General features: G+C 42.6%; 1 protein-coding gene across 2 annotated transcripts in view; it reads left to right on the forward strand.

The window, feature by feature from the left end:
* Positions 1-22,729, forward strand: part of LOC139763093 (peripheral plasma membrane protein CASK-like) — a 448,842-nt gene that overhangs the window by 394,050 nt on the left and 32,063 nt on the right. For both annotated transcript variants that reach the window (XM_071688725.1, XM_071688726.1), the window contains 2 exons: positions 8,964-9,156; positions 11,169-11,290. In XM_071688725.1, coding sequence (XP_071544826.1) covers positions 8,964-9,156; positions 11,169-11,290 — 315 coding nt within the window. The remainder of the gene's footprint in view (positions 1-8,963; positions 9,157-11,168; positions 11,291-22,729) is intronic.

Genomic DNA, 22,729 nt, shown 5'->3' on the forward strand with positions numbered 1-22,729 from the left:
AGTTTCTTCAGATATTCATCTGCAGAGAGTATTGTAACTATAGGAGACCAAGTCACGGTAAATATCTTGTAAGACCATTGCCGTAAACCATGACACACACACCACACACACAGACAGACACACACACACACACACACACACACACACACACACAACATCCCAGATATGAACGAAGGGTTCGTGAGAACCATCTGCCTCTTCCATGGCTTTCTTGGAGATGCCATATATATCAAACGACAAGGGACATCTTGTCTCTTTATGCACACACACACACACACACACACACACACACACAGGTAACCATTGCACTAACCATCACGTAGAGGTTCAAATCTGCACATAGCTATGTATCATAGTAAGAAATACCGCAAAACATTCATCATAGCTTCGTATCGGAGGATTCGAAGCACGGGAATATACAGTTAGATGTACTCTCTTTAAACAACAGGAGGGTTGTTGGCCGATATCTCGACAGCCAAAGGCAAGGGGTCAGGTCACCAAATATCAGGTTCGGTGTATCACTTCTGTTGTTTAAAACATTATCTCGATGTGGGCAAGAGGACAATAGCGAGTGCTTGATATTCTTGGCCCTGCAGTTTAAAGCATGTGTGTGTGTGTGTGTGTGTGTGTGTGTGTGTGTGTGTCAGAGATCACCTGTGTACCGTGTTATTATATGGTGGGGAAAGTGCAGCGTGGATGTGGAACCTGAATGTTTGTTTAATGAGGACGCCAGCGTGTGGGAACAGTGAGGTTGCTGACTGGATTATCCGAGGTTGGGAATTGGAATGTGCATTGGGCACTAAAATGTTTGAAGCTTAAGACTGGAATTTGTGAGGCTAGGACTGGATAGTAGCTAGGTACTGGAATATGTAAGGCTAGGTACTGGAATATGTAAGGCTAGGAACTGGAATATGTAAGGCTAGGTACTGGAATATGTAAGGCTAGGTACTGGAATATGTAAGGCTAGGTACTGGAATATGTAAGGCTAGGTACTGGAATATGTAAGGCTAGGTACTGGAATATGTAAGGCTAGGTACTGGAATATGTAAGCTAGGTACTGGAATATTAAGGCTAGGTACTGGAATATGTAAGGCTAGGTACTGGAATATGTAGGCTAGATGAATGTAAGGCTAGGTACTGAATATGTAAGGCTAGGTACTGGAATATGTAAGGCTAGGTACTGGAATATGTAAGGCTAGGTACTGAATATGTAAGGCTAGTATGGAATATGTAAGGCTAGGTACTGGAATATGTAAGGCTAGGTACTGGAATATGTAGGCTAGGTACTGGAATAGTAAGGCTAGGTACTGGAATATGTAAGGCTAGGTACTGGAATATGTAAGCTAGGTACTGAATATGTAAGGCTAGGTACTGGAATATGTAAGGCTAGGTACTGGAATATGTAAGGCTAGGTACTGGAATATGTAAGGCTAGGTACTGGAATGTGCGATATTTGATGTTGAATTGTTTGAGGTTGAAAACTGGAATGATAATACAACGTACTGGAATGTGCAAGGGCACTAAAATGTTTGAAGGTTAAGACTGGAATTTATGAGGCTAGGAACTGGGAGATGCAAGGCTAGTTATGTGTAATATTAGATACTGGAATGTTTAAGGCTGGAAACTAGGATGATAGATTATGTACTGGAATGTGCGTGGCAATGTTCGAAATGTGTTAGGCAGTGTCTGAAGCTAAGGACTGGAATCTATGAGGCTTGGAACTGGAATTTTGTGAGATTGTGTACTGGAATAATTGCAAGTGAGGAGTGTGATGTGAGAGGCATGGAACTGGAATGTGTCATGTTGGGCACTGGAATGTTTGAAACTGAAGATTGGAATACATGTTGCTGGAAACTGGAATGCTGCAGAAGGGGCTATAACGTAGGAAGCTTCGAACAGAGTTTTTGTACTCAGAGACTTTTATAAGTTGTAGCTTTTGGGATTAAACGAGACATGAATTTTACACTGAAAGTTAACTCGACCAGTTGTGGTCACTTGGTCTAAAACATGATTCTGGAAACTATTTTATCCCGATTCCTGTAGTAAAGTCAGAGTGTGTATCTTCCTTCTGTTGCTAGAGTGTGAGATGCATAGTATCTTCTTTCTGTTGCTTACATTAGATCCTTTTTTTTTTATCGTTGTCTTCACCTCTCACTCTGAGGTTTTCTTTTTTTTCTTTCCTTTTGTTCTGGCACGTTTGACCTCCACCATCCATCCATCTCCCTCGATGGCCGTTCGTGAATATTGGTTGATATGAGTGACGCCTTCCGTTTGTCTCCCTTGCAACCATCACCAGTATAAATTTAACCTGTCGGTGCTCCACGAACCAACCCCATCCATTCCTATATATCCCGCTCCCTTCTCTGCCTCCCCTTATTGTTTTGTTCTCTTCCCAACCCTGTACTATTGCCTTTTTCTTCTTTTTCCATTTTTTTTTATACACTCTTCATGTTGCCCATGGAAGAACTATCGATCGAGAGAGCGTTATTCATTCTCTCTCTCTCTCTCTCTCTCTCTCTCTCTCTCTCTCTCTCTCTCTCTCTCTCTCTCTCTCTCTCTCTCTCTCTTTGTTCTTTTAAAGGAACCTTTTTTGTTTTTTTTTCCTGTGGCCCACATGTCCACACTCCCTGACATTCGTTCCGTTCCGCTGTTCCTTGTGTCTATCCATCTTTCTTTGTTTTATACCTGGTCCTCCTCTTCAACTTATTTTTCCATTTCTTTCAGCCTTCTGGCTTTTCTCCTCCTCCTCCTCCTCCTCCCTGTTAAAGATTTTCATCTTTTCCTTCTCTTCCGGTATCCTCCGCCTCAAATGGGCCGTTCTCTCACAACCATCATTCTTATCCTCCCATCTAATGCCCTCCATCATCTACCACCATCCGTTCCATTCCCTATTCCACCTTAGCCAGGTTAGCCCTCTCTCCCATTCCAGCCCTCCCCTTCACAATTCCCTCCTTTCCCAGGCCATCAGTCCATCATTCCTCCTATGTCAATTCTCCTTTCCACCCTATTTCCTCTTCCATTGCCACACCCATTCCTCCAGCTTTACTGTGTACCTCCATCGTCCACACCATCTGTCGCCATATTTTCCCCCGTCCCATTCACCATCCTTTCTCTGCCCTTTCCAAGGCCTTCCGGATTATCCCGCCAGCCAGACATCCCATTGGTTGGTCTGGTTAATTCCAGCATCCCACAGTAATGATTATTTCCTCCGTTTACCCGTGGATTCCAAGTGGTTGGCCCATCATAAGGAAAGACACGTTGTTGTTTTTACGTCTCCCGTGTGTTGTTATGCGCACTTCGGGTAAAGTTTTTATCCAGTAAATGAGGGGATTAGTTTATTAATGACTTAAAAACCTGGACAAATGAAAACGTATGAAGAGAACCGTGAGGGGATGATTAAACACGATTAAGTTCCCAAGCGCACTTTCGTGTAATGATCACATCGTCTGGTGCTATCATCAAATACTGGATCACACGCGCCACCGTGAACTATCGCCATAACTCATCCCCTGCCTCAGTCAACCATGTCCCTGTGCTGTCTCACGTCAGTCTAAACTACACGCCTCCTCTGATAGCCAGTTGGTGTTCACTGGTAATTTGTACTTCTTTTACGCTCAAACTTTTCTCGTAGTTTTACTCTTGCTACGTTTTCTTTCTCCTGGTTTGCTGTCATTTGCTTCGTCCTCCTTTACCGATGCTTTTCTCACACTCCCCTTCTCCCTGTTCTTTGTGCCTTTCCCCACCCACCCAACGCTGGCTCTGCGAAGGTGTATTGGAGTATTGGAACACTTTTCTCTCTCTTTTAGTATCAGTCACTTTTATGAGGCAAAGAAAAGTAGGGGAAGGTGCTGGTAGAGTTGGAATCCATATAAAAAAAACTCTGATGCTTTATGTAGAGTCCTTAATCCCTTTGTGCATACCGAGCAGAGTTATATATAAGAAAGAACGAAATAACGCGTTTATAAACATCATGCAGTTTTATGTGGACTTTATGTTTCCTCAGTAACCTACTTGACATGGCTTGCGGTTTTGTCTGAGTGATTTTAGGGGGCTTCATATACCTGATTCCCCCGAGGAAGAATTGGGGATGGATTGGGTGATGGATTGATATTAGGAATTCTGAAGAAAGGACAGAGGGATAGAGTGGGAAAGATGGAGTCTTTGGCTTGCCTTTATTCTCTGGAAATTTCGTTGTCATGAGGACATCATATATCTCGAGGGATGCGTGTAGAAGTGTTCCCAGTGCGGATCTTTCCAGTCCGCTAGAAAGACGTGAAGATTGTGAAAGGTGAAAGGTAGAGGAGGTGCAATAACGAAATTTAACATTGGGAAGTAGGAAGTGTTAAGCGTGGGTGGAATTTAATATTGGGAAAGTAAAAAGCAGGATGTGTAACTGGAGTACATTGCAGAGGTAAATGATACGAAAGTTGTTCACAATGCAGACTAGTTGATGAATTGTGTAAATAAGGTAATACATTTAAGGATTTTACTATTGTGATTGTTTTAAACGTTGCCTCTGATAGTATGTAGGATGTGTTCAAGGAGGCCAAAATGTATAGTTCTAACTAGTTTTGGAATTTTAGATATCTTTTAGTTGATAAAAAGCGCTTCTTAACCATTAAGTTACATAGGTTTACAAATATATATTTTATACGATGGATACCCTGTTCTGTATACAGTGTCACCTTGTATGATAAATAGATTTCATTACTTAGTATATATTTGATCAGTAAAAGGATTACACGACAATCCATTGCATTCACGGATCACATACAGATAAGGTTTACAATTTGGTTCCCATCTTAAATCACATTAGCTGTAGGATAAGTCGTCTTTCCCTTCTGTCAATCAAGAATGCCTGTTGTAATTCAAGGACTTCTTCTCTGTCTACCTGTCTTTATCTATCAATCTATATATATATTTGTCTGTCTTTCTATCTGTCTATTGACCTCCTTCTCTCGCCTTTCTGTCTTGATCTCTCGTTTCTTTTCATTACTGAAGGCAATTTCCTCCGGGTGGATCTGACTTCAACTTCCTGCAAGGAAGGATGCTCTCTCACTGGACAAAACCCACTCCTCACATCCAACCACACGTTCCCGTGCACGTTCAAATATATTTCTAGCATCCAGCTTAACATGCTTCCCCTCTCATGACTCCTCCTCGCCTTTCTCATCCATCTGATGCATTGTCTCATCCCTCTTGTTCCCCATATTCCTTCTTTTTTTACACGAGTCTACCTTAGTTGTTCAGAGTAATTAACGAGACTTCTAATAGCCTTACATAATGTCCCCTTTTTCCATCCACCCACAGTTATCTCCGGGCAGCCAAGGTTTTGGCAAGGAGATGCCATCTGAGACTCTCTGGCTCATCGTAAAAGTCTCTTATAGCTCGTGGTGATTGAAGTGTGAATCAATATTCGCAGTGGAGTGTGAAGGGGAAAAAAATCCTCTCCCGAGATGATATATATAAATATTTTCTTTTTTTTTCTTTGAGTCATTCGTCCGAAGGGGCTCAGGCGGGGAAGAATGTACGGCGGCGTTGGCACGAGCTCCGTTTTCTTTTGTGAGATGGGGCCCATCATTGCATAGGGAGTTAGAGACGGGATAATTCTTTTGGGCTGGGGGATTCAGTAATGAGGCGGAAAGTAAGGGGAGGAGGGAGGAAAGGGAAAGGTAAGAAGTGATTCGAGATAGGTAGGAATGAGAGATGCTGGAATATAGGACCAGAGATACTGACGAAAAAGAAAAAAGACAGAAGATTGAGAGGACGAGGAAGAGTAATACCTTTTATGTCAATACATGTGTTTGAAAGACATGATGGAAGTGACAAATGCCTTTTATTTTTTCTTCTAAAGACGTGATGGAAGTGACAGAGGCCCATACAGACAGACGATGATAAGGATAAAAGTAATCAAAAACCATTTTTAGGGAAAAGAGGAAATACCAGGATAAACGTGGATATTTTGTCTCCTTACAGTGAGAAACATCGACTTATACTCTGCTTTTACAAGCTGATTTACAATTTCTCATACGGTACTTCAAAAGCTTAACTCTGTTATATTAATTACAACAAAAGTGATACTATTTCAATATCAACTCTAACTGACTCATTTTCATTCGAAATTACATCTAAGGTAATCATGGAATCAGAATGTTATAATCACATCATATATCTCTTACTTATAAAGTCTGATAATGAGTGTACTTCAGCCCTTGAGCACGGCTTTTTCGACTTCTGGGTGTGGTGGCCTTATAAAGGTCAGGTCAAGAAGGGTCACGCCACAGTTACCCAGAGGTCAAACACTTATAAGGTCAGGTCAAGAAGGGTCACGCCACAGTTACCCAGAGGTCAAAACATCGTGCACAAGAGCTTAACTTAGGATGCACATGATAACTTCTTTAGAGCTGCTGGTGTGACATATTCTTCATCCCCCAACGTTGATAATGTAATTACCTACATGTACAGTACAAGAGGAGAGAGAGAGAGAGAGAGAGAGAGAGAGAGAGAGAGAGAGAGAGAGAGAGAGAGAGAGAGAGAGAGAGTTCTACATAAATGTGGGGGGGCCATATGATGCTATTGGTTCTATAGGATATAGGCGTTAGGATGGTCTGGTTATAGGAAAGGAGTATAGACGTGAAGAATTAGATTGACTTCAAAAAAGTGTGGTCGTAATGATGACGGTCAGAAAACTCATTTCAGTAAAGGTTAAAGGTTTAGGGTCTTTCGTGCACAGGAACCTGACGCGACCTGAGATGGGGGGGAAGGATAAATTGGCGTATTATGTATAGGAAACCCATACGTGGAGTTGGCCACGGAAATGTAGATTCCCGTTTGTCGTGTGACATTCTACCTGTGTGGCTCGAAAGGGGGGTGGGGGGAGGGTGTGTGTGTGTGTGTGTGTGTGTGTGGGATAGATGGTGCCGTCCCTGGGGATAGAAATATTGGGTCTTCAGCATCCCAGCGCCCGTGTCTGCAGCGGAGCTGATCCATCTCTGTCGAAGCGCAAACGCATTCATCTTGCTTGGTGCGTCCATGCTTCTTGTGTGCATTATTTAACTCATTAATCTCCATTATTTATCTTCTTCAGGTGGGTACATCACCTCACCCCATGTTCTTTACTCCATCATATTCATCCTGATGTTTCCTTCACCTTCTTGTCTTCTCCGGTTCTGCCTTTCCCACGTTGTTCGCTGGCCCCCTATCCTAGCCGTCCGTTTTCCAACCTCACTCGTATGGATCCAGAATCGTGCTTCCTTGAGCCTTCTCTTGGTCTCTGCCGTTCCTCAACCTCTCCGTTCCTTCATGAACCCCCATCCCTCCAAAACCTCCTCCTATTCCTCTTCCTTCTTCTTCTCCTTCTCTCATTCTTCAGGAACCCCCCCCCCCCACCAATCGTTCCCGAAACCTCTCCCTCCTTAAACCTCTTCCCTTCCCGTGCCATCTCTCTCTCTCTCTCTCTCTCTCTCTCTCTCTCTCTCTCTCTCTCTCTCTCTCTCTAAGTCTCACCCAGACCCACCCACCATCAATCTTGTCTTCTATCCCAACCTTCTTCCTAAATCTCTCTCTCTCTCTCTCTCTCTCTCTCTCTCTCTCTCTCTCTCTCTCTCTCTCTCTCTCTCTCCCTCTCTCTCTTTCTCTTCTCTGTTTCTCCCGCTCTTTCCTTTCCATTTACTGTAGTTATTGCTCGTCTCCTGAGCTAAGGCGACTGGAAACTATTCTCCCAGTGAAACAGAAATACGCTTCGTGACCCCCGGACGCACGTATTTATCCCCTCATTTCATTCATGCTAATACGCACTGATATTTGCTTTAATCGGTTTTTCTGCGGCATTTTCGTTTCCCTTTTTATAACTTGTAATGATTTATTTTTCCACTGTTATGTTATTTATATACAAGTTCTCTTTAGTTTTATCATTCATTTGACTCTGGTAAATTTTTTTTCCCCTCATCAAAAGACCCCTTTTCTTCTCCCGATTTGCCTTCGTCAAATATTCCCTCTAAAAGGGTGAATGGCAGTAGCATGTAATGGGCCTCCTTTGTTGCTCCGATACATCGGTTCGATTCCACAGAGGGTTACGGGGGAAATTATCGGGAAACTTGGGCGCTGATCGATTTTTGATGGCTTTTATGTTAACATAGATCAGGGGGAGGTTGGTGTGCGGTCTTGGGATGATGTAAGCCGGGTCCAGAATGGTAGTTATATGAGAGGAAGAATACCTTGAAATTTGAGCTTTCGAAGACCTGTAGATGATCTTCCGAATTAGGTTTTGAAATTAAAATCCTCAACAGAAATGACTGTATATATATAATATATATAATAATATATATATATATATATATATATATATATATATATATATATATATATTTCTTACGTTGTGGCTTTGTTTTACATCACGGTTTTAAGTTAGGGAAAATGAAGAGCGTAGACGAAGAAAAGAGATTTTTCGAAAGCCCATATCTGATGACTCAGAGATGGAACAGATAGAGACCATAGCAAGAAATATACCAAATAACTTGTTAGAATACGACGCGAAGAAGTAGTTCTCTCGTTCTGTCACCGTAGTTAATGAACGAACTACGTCATGAGATATTGCTTATCATAAAAGGTAGTTCAGAATTACGAGTGATAGGGATCTTTACGAGTGTGCGAGTCTCTCTCTCTCTCTCTCTCTCTCTCTCTCTCTCTCTCTCTCTCTCTCTCTCAATAAAGAGACACGTAATTACAGATGGGGATGACTTGAACCCACAAGAACACATCACACACCATCTGTTTTGGTTAAGGTTCTCTTGGTGTCAAAAGAGACTTTCTTTTTTCTCTCTCTCGTCACCATAAGGTATGCCTCTCTCTCTCTCTCTCTCTCTCTCTCTCTCTCTCTCTCTCTCTCTCTCTCTCAGTAATCTCACGACCCTAACCGGTTCTCTCTTTTTTTTCCCCCTCCCTCACGATTACCCCCCATACAGGACCGTGACAAGTACGCCTCTCGGACGCACCTCCACTCGACGGTGGAGGAAATGCGGAAAATGAACGCCAGGAGGAAGCTGAAGGGCGCTGTCCTGGCGGCCGTGTCCTCTCCGAGGTGGACCAGCTTCTACAGCGACCCGACCCTCGACCCCTACCCCGAGTTACCCGCTGACGACGACGTCTGCAGTACGGGTCAGTATCGCCTCCGACACCAGCAGCTTCCTCCTCCTCCTCCAACATTATCACCATAGAAGCTTCATTTTCTCCATCATCACCACCACCGTTGAATCCTCCTTCTCCTCCTCCTCCTCATCTTCTTCTTCTTCTTTTCTTCTTCTTCTTCCTCCTCCTCCAACATTATCACCATGGAAGCCTCATTTTCTCCATCATCACCACCGTTGAATCCTCCTCCTCCACCACTCCATCAGCATCTTCACAACTAAACCCTCATCTTCTCCATCCGCCATCATCACGACTAGATCCTCATCATCTCCACCAGTGCTGAGTTCTCCACCACCATCACCACCACTGCTGGATCCGTGTCTCCATCACCAATCACCCTCATTGTCATTAGAGTTGCACTCGTCACCACTAGCACTGCCATTTCCCATGTCGTCATTACCTCTTGTCACAAACTTGAATTTTTGTATTCCTTAACTGCTAGTTACCTTAATCTGTCACAAACTTGAATTTCTTTTGTATTCCTTAACTGCTAGTTACCTTAATCTGTCATAAACTTGAATTTCTTTTGTGTTCCTTAACTGCTAGTTACGTTAATCTGTCACAAACTTGAATTTCTTTTGTATTCCTTAACTGCTAGTTACCGTAATCTGTCATAAACTTGAATTTCTTTTGTATTCCTTAGCTGCTAGTTACGTTAATCTGTCACAAACTTGAATTTCTTTTGTATTCCTTAACTGCTAGTTACCGTAATCTGTCATAAACTTGAATTTCTTTTGTATTCCTTAACTGCTAGTTACCGTAATCTGTCATAAACTTGAATTTCTTTTGTATTCCTTAACTGCTAGTTACGTTAATCTGTCACAAACTTGAATTTCTTTTGTATTCCTTAACCATAAGTGTCTATTAGACCGGACCCACTTCCCTTGTCCACACTGACTTAAACCAACTTCATTTTACCCCAGACCCACTTCAAGACTCAGTCACTCTTCACTGACCTAGACCCACCATTCAGCTACACTCCAGTTTAATGGGGGTATCAACAGACTTATTTCATTTTCATCTCTTGTAGAGTGAATGAAAATGAATTCTGGGACCATTTCAGTATTGCCTCATGTTTCATGCATTACTGTATTAGTATAGGGGACAACATTACCCCTTAGCTTTAACATGCTGGAGATGATGTTAAATGGGTCACCGTTGATTACGAACTGAACCTTCAGGTCTTGGCACGATCTTTTTCACCAGTCCTTTAACTCTCTCGTTTTCTAATTCAACTTTTTACGTTTTTTTTTCTTCTAAAAACTATGACCTGCACTTTTTGTCCCCATCATTCGTCGCTGCTCTTAGGAAGATAAACCTTTCGTGTGCCAAACACTCCTTCATCTTTTCAACCCGCTTCCTTCATCTTCATTCCATCATGCTGTTCCTCTGTTTCCTCAACTTTTCCCAATGTTCCCACTGTCTTCTCTGGTCTCCTTTAGTAAATAGAGTCAAAGAAAATCATGCCTTTACATAGCCAGTTGAGAGAAAGAAAGGGAATAACATGACTTTGTCACATTTGACCTTTGAGTAACTCTTAGAAGATAATTTGAAGAAATGCCACAGAAGTGAGGTATATGGTGGCCAAAGCAACTCATGACTCTTCCATTGCGATACCCTTGGTAGGCAAAGATGGTGCTAGACCTGATTTCCCCAAATTCTGTTTATACCTGATTTACGGGCATAGCATTGAGAATGGTATTAGCTTTCTCGGTGTCATGGGGGGCTTTGGAGCCATAGATGGCTTTAGCTTTTCCCCGTTGATCATGAGACTGTAGGAATCATGAGTAGCTCGAGCCCTTTGCAAGGTTGATCAACGAGCACCTTTTCCATTCTTGGTCATGAATCATTGAGGTCACGTGTGGCAATGGCCTCTCTTAACACAAGTGTTTAAGGGGGTCATCAAGTGAGGTGTATAGCCTTACCCGCTGACGATCAGTGGGCGCTCTGGAATCATAAGTGGCTGCCTTGTCGCCCCCCAGGAGCAGTAAGCGTGGTGCTGGACTCCCTGGACGACATCCAGTGCCTGCAAGAGTGCCCCGTCAAGGATCGGGACTTCCTTCTCTCCGTCCTGGAAGACACGCAACTCCACGCCCTACTTGACGTAAGTACCCCCGTTCTCTTTGGTCGCGACCTGCAGCTTGACGCGCTTCAGCAGCTGTGGGATTTTTCTCTCTCTCTCTCTCTCTCTCTCTCTCTTCTCTCTCTCTCTCTCTCTCTTCTGAAGGGCGTGGAAATCGTCTCTTTAGGATCACCAGTCACTCGCGCCCTGGACGACACATTTGCGAAGCGGCAGGATCTCAAGTTCCAGGTGTAGTGTAGAGTTGGCGAAACGCTCTCTCTCTCTCTCTCTCTCTCTCTCTCTCTCTCTCTCTCTCTCTCTCTCTCTCTCTCTCTCTCTCTTCTTATGGTCTTACAGGTTCATCAGGTTTGTAAAGCCTGGATTTATTTATCTCCTTTTTGGATCATTCCTAAGCCTTGAGTCTTACTTTATTTTTTTTTAGGAGTGAAAATTCTTTTTGATTACTGCTCAGAATTCCAGGGAGATGTAAAGCCTCTTTGTCATAGCAATTAAATTCAAGCGCTTTTAACTTGGAATTCGGAATGAAGCTTTTTGAATTGGGTATCATACACACTCTCCCTGCACCGTTGTGTGTGTGTGTGTGTGTGTGTGTTATATTCTGACCATATTGTCTTGTTTTATTATGAGGAGGCAGTTTGATTGGGTATGAACTGCACTATTTCATTACAGTCTTGTTGATTAATGTTGTCATGATTTTTAATGACCATATGTAATGTGATATCTGCCATTATCATTATTATTATTATTATTATTATTATTATTATTATTATTATTATTATTGTGTGCTCCTAGAGGGTAGTAGTAGTAGTAGTAGTAGTATGTGCTGGTTTTTATTATTATTATTATTATTATTATTATTATTATTTATTATTATTATTATTATCTGTTCCTTGGGAGTAGAACATGCTGGTTCATCAAGAGGGAAGATAAGTAAGCTATCGACTGTCGTTTTGCAGGTAAGTTAGTAGGAAATATATCCTATTACTATAACGTGTCCTTATTCACATATTTACCCTTGAAATTGTCTGATGATAATATCTTTCGGCCCTTTTTTTTTTCTTAGGGTTCGTTATAGACATGTTTGGTCTTAAGACGTATGTGAATAAGCATTGGAATTCATTGGCAGCTTTCGTAGGCATTATCACCGAACAAGGAACGGTTATACGTTTCAGTAAACACTCACCCCCAAAATTAAGATTCCTGTTTGGAAAACTAATTTTGAGTTGTGTTGATATCGTCCGCTGTATTTTTGTTTGTTTTCATATGTGTGTGTGTGTTGAAGTGTGTAAGCCTCACTTGTTCTGTAGGATCTGTCTCGATTGGTAATACGACAGTTAGATCGCTAAGGGGAAAACTGTGTTTGATTATGATTTTCAGTGAATAACAAAAAGGAAATGTTTAAGAAGGGTAATTCATCTCTTATGAATCAAGGAAAGAGCGACTGTCTGGGAAGAAATGGTAAAAGCCAATGCTAGGAAAAATATGGGTAAATATTCGTTGGGTTTGAATAGGTTTATTGTATGGGAAGGGGTGAATTGTTCTTGCAACAAAAGGAACATTTCTCTTATAAGTGTGTAAAAGATTATAAGATTAGGGATGGAATGACAGTATAAATCTTTGCAGGGAAGGATTAGTATAGGTAGAAACCCCCCCTTTTTTATACAGAATCGTATAAGAAAAAAATATGGTCAAGAATGGGATGTATTTGATGTTGCTTGTTGCATAAAGTGAACGTCGAAAAGGGGCGATTGAGTCAAGATACACACTATGGATGTTGTTGCTCATATTGGGCCCCATACAGAGCGAGTTTAGATGAACGTCGGTGTAGCTTATGAATACATATTCTCAAGTCGAGAACTGTGGTATGAGTTGTGTTACGAAGAACAGCAAAGGAACATAAGACTTTGGAAGGCCATACGAAGACTTCCCTAGATATGCAGAGAAAGATTTAACCATGATGTTGTCAGTAAGCTGAAACCAGTTTAAGTGTGTCGTTGAGGAAGAGGTGAAAAATAGTAGTTGTCAGCGAGCTGACGTGAGCTTAAAGCTTTGACTTTCTATCAGATCATGAATTTTGAAAAAAGAAAAGAAAGAGAAATAGATACGACATTTTGGCATCGTTGGATAGAAATGGCCACTTCATAATCACCTTACAAAGCACGGCAGACGATAAACTTTTATTATCACTTACTTTGGATCCAATCGTAAATCGTCCTCTTGAGATGTTAACACCGGAAGCCTAATCAGATGACGATAGGATGATTTTCTATTCGTTTATGTAAAGCAAGAATACTTGCCCACCATATTCGATTGTTCCTGGGGTGGGGGGATGTGGTCGTGTCTTATCATCTGCAGCATCAAGCATCAGCCGAGAGAATGCCAAGCCCTCGAGTAGGAGATGGGGTTGCGACAGGGCACAGTCTCCTCCGGGAAGGGGGACATGTTGGGGATGGGAAGGGACGGGAGAGGAGTGGACATCTCGAGTGCCATGTTGGGTATTTTGGTACGTGTGGACTTCTCTGGTAATGTGGGGCGTTATTCGGACTTTCATAGCATTAGTTTCTAAGCCGAGAACATATTGGTATACTGGTCGTGATGATTAATGGGACATACTGGTTAAGAGGGACTTGCTGGCGCGGGGGGACATATTGGTGTACTGTTAGGTAGTGACGCGCAGGACATATTGGTGTAAGGCAACATGTCGCGGGAGGGAAAGGGATATTGGCTCTGGAGTTCAAGGAGACTCGTTGGAAATGATTTGGTGAAGGGGGAACATATTGTTGCAAGAGGCCTTGACTGTGTGGAGAGGGACATATTATTGCAGGGGGGACGTGGCGGTGAAATAGACATATTGGTTCAGGATAAGGACATACCCATATATATGTTGTTGTCTGCGTATGCCTTGACGATTTCAGCTTTATCTTCTCATTTCATTATTTCTACGTTTCTACTTGTGTCTATTCTCTGTTTCATACTTCCCCTCGTCTTCAGTGTCTCATTCCTATTCTGCCATATTGTTTTTCCCTTATTTTCATGCCCTTCGTCCGCCTTTTCTCCGTCATGGATCCATCTATTTCGACCATACTGCACTTAGTCCCTGGGTGATGTATGCATCAAGCTAACACTCACACGTTCTCCCTTGTAAGGCAACTTGTCGCGCCACATCGGTGAACAGGTCTTGGCCATCAGTCAAAGCAGAGTTGAAGACGTCCTCCGTCGTCGTCTTTCATTTGCATGATCGCAGCGGTGGTTCTCATGCACGGGATCTTCTGGCGTGGCGGCGCAGCCGTAAAAAGAGAGAGAGAGAGAGAGAGAGAGAGAGAGAGAGAGAGAGAGAGAGAGAGAGAGAGAGAGAGAGAGAGAGAGTCTCTCTCTCTCTCGTGTTGGTAATACTCTGGGCCAGGCGGTGTTATTGTGGGGTCATTACGACGGGTGGTTCTCCTCCTCCTCCTCCTCCTCCCTGACGGCGGGCCCAGGCGTTCGCCCGACCGTGTAAACCATTTTAGGGTTCATCACCTTTAATAAGGTGGACCAGACGGAGTCTGACTTAGCCCTGGTGAGGTCTTCCACCGTTCATAGGGGACCAGTGCTTTTACTGTGGTTCTTCTTCCTCTTTTTCTTCTTCTTCTTCTCCCTCTTTTCTTCTTCTTTTTCTTCTTCTTCCTCTTCTTCTTCTTATTATTATTATTTCTTCTTCTTCTTCTTCTTCTTCTTCTTCTTCTCCCCCTTTTTCTTCTTCTTTTTCCTCTTCTTCTTCTTCTTCTTCTTCTTCTTCTTTTTCCTCTTCTTATTATTTTTCTTCTTCTTCTTCACTGCGGGCATCATCGTAACCCTGTCCTTTAACCCGACCATTAAAGACGAGGTCAAAGGTCACTAGTGTCGATGGCGTAATGAAAGCTCAGTCCTCGAGGGTGAAGGAGTTGAGGTTTATCAAGGCTGTGGTGAAAATGAATTTGGTGAACATGATGGTCGGTGATCATGAGGAGGAGAACATACATTTTCTAGCTAATGTTCGTGTTTTTCTAATCAAAGTTAATCATCTTTGTTTTTTTTTTTTGAGGTTTCAGCGTTTCCTGACCTGATCATGGCGAACGATAATTGACCTCGTTGCGGTTCAGACGTTGTTAAGGTGTTCTGATTCGACCTTTACCTCGTTATAGGTTCGACGAACGAGTGGTAGTGGTCGTGAGTTGAAGGACGTTCCCACCGACGACCGCCTAAATCAGGAAAGAAATTGGGTGTTCTTCCTCGTGCATTTAAATTGCTATATTTGTGTGTACGTCGGAGGGGAAAGTAGTTTTATATTTACTTTATATATATATCTATGTTGCGTTGGTGACGTCATGACTTGTTGTTGGGCACTAGGGAAAAAAATATGGGAGGAGAATTGGTCATTACTATTCATTAAGGCGGTGATGACTTGTTGCGTCCTGGGGAAAAAAAACGGGAGGAGCATTGGTCATTACTATTCATTAAGGTGACGTTGGTTTATTCGAAACAGACAAGGATCTGAGCGCTAGGATAGTATCATTCCAGGCTGAAGCGTAGGTACTATTACCATGAATGGTCAACACGTTTTTTCTCTACCTCACTAGATGGAAGTATGTGAGAGGAATCAAAGCTGTGTGACACTAGATCGTAATGGGGTTTGAGTCTCTGTGTGGATGCACTGAGAGAGTGGATATGTGTGTGTGTTAGAGGCAGCGTTTCAGGGGGGGACTCTTGTGCTTCCTTTCCCTGTTACCAGTTCACACTTCCGTGAGTTGCCTGCTGTCTTAGGAGAGAGGGTTGACCCCTCTCTCTCTCTCTCTCTCTCTCTCTCTCTCTCTCTCTCTCTCTTCTCTCTCTCTCTCTCTCTCTCTCTCTCCGGTCGAGAGATATGTGTGGTGTTTTTTTTTCTTTTTTGCGTCATGTCGAGTGGCATGCCTCATGCCGCCACGTGTCCACTGCCACGGACTTAGATCCTGGAGGCGTGACCAAAGCCTCGGTCGTTAGATGACGTCACTCCCCCCTCCCCCTCCCCCCCCACTCTTGTCCTCGTCGTACTTCATCCTCCACTCCAGCAGCTGGTCCTCGAGGAGTTCGACTCAGCCCTCTTCAATACCTCCCCGCGCAACTGCTACCGATTTAATTGAATCGATTTAACTCACTCAACCTAATTTTTCTCGGGACATGATTTATTGCCTTTTTTTTGTCGTTATTTCTAGTATTTCTTCTAATTTTTTCTTTAGCTCGAGTCATCCTCCGTAGAAAATGTCAGGAGAGGGTTGACGTCAGCCTGTACAGTCTTCCGCCGTCGTCATGAGAGAGAGAGAGAGAGAGAGAGAGAGAGAGAGAGAGAGAGAGAGAGAGAGAGAGAGAGAGAAGGAGAGGCCACGTGTGGCGGTGGTTGTAGCTACGCTGTCAGCACTTGTGTTCTTCACGAAGACGACGACTTTCCCCAAGAGGAAACTCAGAAAAGCCTTTTGGTCCACACAAGTCATGAGGATGGGTTTGAGATGGCTCAGTACCATTATCCTGAGTACAGTGTCTGTTATGATGTCATTTGGAGGGTATATAACCCTGGCAGTCAACTTGGAGGTTGTTACTCACAACCCATGAGACCATGGGAGGTTCTTAATCACGTTATTAACTTTACTCTCGGCTGTTCTGGATCGTGGACGTCCATCCGTCCTCCGCTGGCTCGTACTCTTTAACATGTACTGTTGTAGCTTTTAATTTTCCAGCGTTGGGGGTACTGGCTCTCTTCCAGCGTTTCGTCAGAGCTTTGAGACACGCGCTGCTATTGACGTAGATCATGGAGTTGTTCTAGATCAACACTGACTCTGAACTTCTGGTTTGTCTGTACGTGTACTGACATGGGGTCGGGGATTTTGTTTTGCCCTTCAAAATCTCGGAAGCACTTGGTTGCACACAGACACCTCACGGATGCAGGAGGAGACTTGAATCGTTTCTTTTTTTTTTAAATTTCTTAGGGTGTCGGGGACGGAGATCTTCCCGTAACCATCCTTTTAAAGCCGTACTTCAACATCTCCGGCAACAGTAGTGTTGAGAGATGTTGCCTTCAAGAATATTGCCAGGAGGTGATGGGTGTTTTGAATATATATAAAAACCCCTTGAGCACGACGTTGCTAGTATTGTAAGATGACAAGTATGTGCCGTTTTGACCTGACCCTTCCGTCAGTACGCCAACAAGCCCCAAGGATCGTACCGACGCAGTGAAGGGCAATGCAACGTTGTTCGTACCGACGCAGTGAAGGGCAATGCAACGTTGTTCTCAAAAGGTTCGTACCGTCGTGTTTTTTAAAAGGCCTCATCGCCACACCTCATCAATATTCATAAGACCCCAAGGTCGTTGCTTACGAACTATAATACCATAGTTTACTAACGAGTCTCATGTCTGTGAGCCCGATTGATAAAGGTAAATGTACGTACATCATAAGACTTTATGCAAAGCGGAAGGATGTTTTTTTCCCATTCTTCGACCCCTGTATTCAGCCCTTCCCCAATATTGGACAGGAGTATTTATCGTCATTTTGAAGAAGCATGTGAAAAGTTTGAGGTTGTATCCATCCCCTGTGGAAAAAATATGGCCTTTGAAAATGTCTGGAAGGGATCAGTTATCTGACTCGTTGTAGCTTCATACTGAACCCAACTTGAAATTGGGACAACGTTTTTCTTGCAGGTAGCTTTTATTTTTTTTTTTTCTCCCCTCATCCCATTTTCTGTCTTCTTTCAGTGCCGTGACTGGTAGCACGATCGGTTTCGATAAGGTTGGGTACGACTCTCAAAAGCTGGTCATTGAAACTTTTAAAAACCCCTCTAAGATTTTATGAGGAGCTCAAAATCTCAAGTAAATAATGGTTATATACTTTATTCTTCAATCGTTTTTCTTTGTTTGCATGGAGATCAGAATCTTCGAGTGAATTTAATTCATTTACAATGATGTTTTCTCTATGATTATATAGCGGTAGGTGTACCTTTTTAAATATTATATATATATATATATTATTATATATATTATATATATATATATATATATATATCCCTGGGGATAGGGAGAAAGAATTACTTCCCACGTATTCCTGCGTGTCGTAGAAGGCGACTAAAAGGGGGGGAGCGGGGGGTGGAAATCCTCCCTCTCGTTTTTTTTTTTTTTTTTTTAATTTCCAAAAGAAGGAACAGAGAATTGGGCAGGTGAGGGTATTCCCTCAAGGCCAGTCCTCTGTTCTTAACGCTACCTCGCTAATGCGGGAAATGGCGAATAGTTTGAAAGAAATATATATATATATATATATATATATATATATATATATATATATATATATATATATATATATATATATATATATATATATATCAGGGGCTCTAGCAGCCTGAAAGCAGCGCTGTAGCCAGGAGCAGGGAAGTGATGGTCTCCTTTGAATTGATACGTTCCTTGACGATACAACTCCAGCGGGGGTGACTTACTACTTCAGAAGGTGGAGGCTGGTGCCCCTGTAGGAGACGGGGCAGTGGAGAGGCTTCTAAGGTAGAATCTGCTACGATTCTACTGTATTTATGTGCCTTAATAAGGAAAGAACCCCATCCAGGAAGGGGAAGGGAAGGATTAGGGTGGAAAGTGATGGGGGTGGGAAGAGAAGAGGGAGTTATAGTACGAGGGAGGTGAAGAAATGGGTCCCTCCTCCTCTTCGATTTACGTTCGTCTATTTCTCTTGGCCACACACACACACATATAGGACGGCTCTAGTCGGTTGACGGTTTCACACACACACACACACACACACACACACACACACACACACATTTCCCGCACCTGCGAGTACCAGACGATGGTCCATTCCCAGGAGTGAAAGGCTGTTGAGTTGCCTTCACGTCGTGCCTCGTTATTTCCTGCTTGCTGGAGTGATAGTGCGGCGTGGACAGACAACTCGCACTGCTTTCGGAAGTCTACTCGCTTCACTTGACGGTCTCGTCGTTTAAATGAGATATTAGAGACATTTTCATAAGGATGTTTTGAATTTCGAGGCGAAATACCTGGAAGAAAATTTGAGTAACGTTTCTCTCAGGGTTGTATTTGCTTTGACGTTTGGTTAAGTTCTTGTACTCGATTCTTGTTGCCAGGTTAACAAAAGTTTGCAGTGTTTGTGTGTGTGTGTGTGTGTGTGTGTGTGTGTGTGTGTGTGTGTGTGTGTGTGTGTGTGTGCTTGAAAGCAATTAAGTGTGCAAACTTTGCATACCAAAAGTTAAAGTAAACTTTTTTGTTGTCAAGTTTAGCGAAGCTTTGAGAAGTGAATTCTTAAAGATCCACTGAGATAATAGGGCAGGTTAGTAAAGTACATGATAGTGCTTGGGCTTCAAGGGAGAATCGGCGTTGTAGTTCGGCCCAAACCCAACCCAGGCGCTCGTCATCCCATCGCGACTGGTCGATGAATGGGTACCTGGCTTAGCCTAGTGTGTGTGTGTGTGTGTGTGTGTGTGTGTGGTATGTCCATACATAACATGCGAGTAAGATAAAGACACTGGGCAACTCGAAGTGTAGAAACCTCTTTCCGTAACAGGTAATCGAGAGATAGATAGATAGACAGATAGACAGATAGATAGATAGATAGATAGATAGAGAGAGAGAGAGAGAGAGAGAGAGAGAGAGAGAGAGAGAGAGAGAGAGAGAGAGAGAGAGAGTTTGACACCGTCCCTCCGTAAGGCTTGAAGGCGTCTCCCGGAAGACACGTTAATGACGTTAAGGATCTTTGGAGAGATGGTGGTGAATATGGTGATTGTTTCGAGGTCGAGGGGTCATCATGTATGGTCGGTGTTGGTGGGAGAAGGAGCAATAAGGTAGGGATTAATGAGGCAGGGCAGAGGATTATTATTAATCTTCGAGGAGGCGATAGATTACCATTGACGTGTACCAGTAGGGGATCACGGCCAGGGATTATAATGTAAACCAGTACATAGAAAAGTCATTTATGATGTATATTGGTACATGGGAATGCCAGATAACAGAAGACCTGATGGTCTATGACGAAGGTTATCTGCTGGAGGACAGTAATACATGGGAGGACATGGGAAAGCCAGATAACAGAAGACCTGATGGTCTATGACGACACCTGCCGGAGGACAGTAATACATGGGAAATCAACGCCATATAACAGGAAACCTAGATGGTTGATGAGGATGTAATCACCTGGAGTACAAAAAACAGGTCCACGAAATCAGAATTACATAGAGACGGAGGTGATAATACGCAGGAGGTGCTTCATCCTCTGCTGCTTCATCCTCACTACTCCTATTGGATGGAAGCCTAGAGCAAAGGATTATGAAAGTGACCTGATTACTAAGTGAGGAGGGAGATCAACGAGGGAGGGAGTAATGCAGGAGGAGCAAGACCGGTATGAGGTAGTAGATAACGGAAGATGAGCACAGGGAGGTTTTGCGGAGGAGTGATACGGGGTTAGCGCAAAGGCTGAAGGGGTGTAACGAGCGGCGTTAATTAAAGGAGAGACTAGTAGAGGGTTGGGAGGGAGTGGGTAAGTGGGGAGTGGGAAGGTGAAGCATGGGGTCATTGAAATTCGATGACTACAATATGAGATCTGGAGGTGGAATATAGGGAGAGGGAGTGATGCCTTCCTCCAGGAGGAGAAAGTCAGGTGGAGAGGCAGCGAACGATGGAGGAGAGGAAGGAGGAGGAGGAGGCGGAAGGGAGAGGAAGGCGAAGAAGACTAGAGAGAAACTGGAGGGAAGTCTGGAGAAAGAGAGACGGAAAAAATCAGTGGAAGGGAAGAAGGAGAGAGACGAGGAATAGAGAAAGGGCAGAGGAATTCAAGGGAAATAAACACCAAGAGAAATATAAGAGTCTGATTGTGAATGTGGAAGTGATCAGAAACTCGGAGACCAAGCGAATGAAACAGAAGAGGCAAAGCGGAACAGCAGCTGGAGAATGGGAGAGGTGACGGGGGGGGGGGGGGGGGGAGAGAGAGAGGAGAGAGAGAGAGAGAGAGAGAGAGAGAGAGAGAGAGAGAGAGAGAGAGAGAGAGAGAGATGGTATGTATCTAGGAAGAGATAGATGAGGAGAATGGAATGGGATATTATATGATAATTACAAAAGTAGAAATATGGAAGGAAAGACGATGCACGGGAGAAAATGCCTTTGTGGATATGATGAAAAAAAAAAGTCCACACTGCGCAACTTTAGTGAGGATTTTTAGATTCGACTACCTTGATAACCACTGCACGATCCTTGGGCGTCATATGGCCTACCCTTTGACCTAACCTTTTAAAAGGTTAAAAAGGGTCATGTTGATATACCCAAAGTGTCGTAGCCTCAGTATGCTCAAGAAGTAAATAAAGATGCCATCTATCTGAGTGATAGATGCGTCGCATCTACCCAGACCCCGAGATAAAGGAATAGTCAGGTTTTATGGAAGTGAGAAAACTTTGATGCCTCCGTCCCTGATATATATATATATATATATATATATATATATATATATATATATATATATATATATATATATATATATATATTATATATATATCTTCCTTTCATACTATTCGCCATTTCCCGCGTTAGCAAGGTAGCGTTAAGAACAGAGGACTGGGCCTCTGAGGGAATATCCTCACCTGGCCTCGTTCTCTATTCCTTCTTTTGGAAAATAAAAAAAAAAAAAAAAACGAGAAGGGAAGATTTCCAGCCCCCGCTCCCTCCCCTTTTAGTCGCCTTCCACGACACGCAGGGAACACGTGGGAAGTATTCTTTCTCCCTATCCCCAGGGAGATATATATAATGTATATATATATATATATATATATATATATATATATATATATATATATATATATATATATATATATATATATATTGTTATTTTATTTATATATTTATTTGCTTTATTATTTTGTTCGTCCGCGTAAGCATCAGGAAACATGAAGAAATCCAACCACCACATAACATGATATATAATGCAAATACGATGTACTCTCAATGTACACATAAATATACAAACAGACATTAATTACACTGTACATATTTTTACTGTTTATTTATTCATGCTACTAGACACATGAATAACAAATTCTCATGTGTGCGAGTTCGCTAGGAAAAGCAACGCTAACAAGCATCTTATGCTCGAAACAATTTTCCGAGGAAAATCTTAATTTTTTCACAAACACATCGAACACAATCCAAGAGCACCTCCATGTTGGCGTATCAATTTCATCATTTTACTCAATGAAATTTGCTCAATTTCAACTTCGATTTTAATGAAAATGTGGGTAAAGTGTAATTATATGGTGATTAGTATATCGAGTCAAAATACCGCATTTCGTAAATTAAGCGGTTAATTACATACTTAAGATTAATCATAATTATATCAATATGCTAATTACTCTACTAATTACACGAATTTCAAGGTTTTGACCACAGATTCTTACTCAGCAGACGTAAAAGCATCTATGCCG

The sequence above is a fragment of the Panulirus ornatus genome, chromosome 46 (genome assembly GCF_036320965.1).
Source record: "Panulirus ornatus isolate Po-2019 chromosome 46, ASM3632096v1, whole genome shotgun sequence".
NCBI classification, from domain to species: domain Eukaryota; kingdom Metazoa; phylum Arthropoda; class Malacostraca; order Decapoda; family Palinuridae; genus Panulirus; species Panulirus ornatus.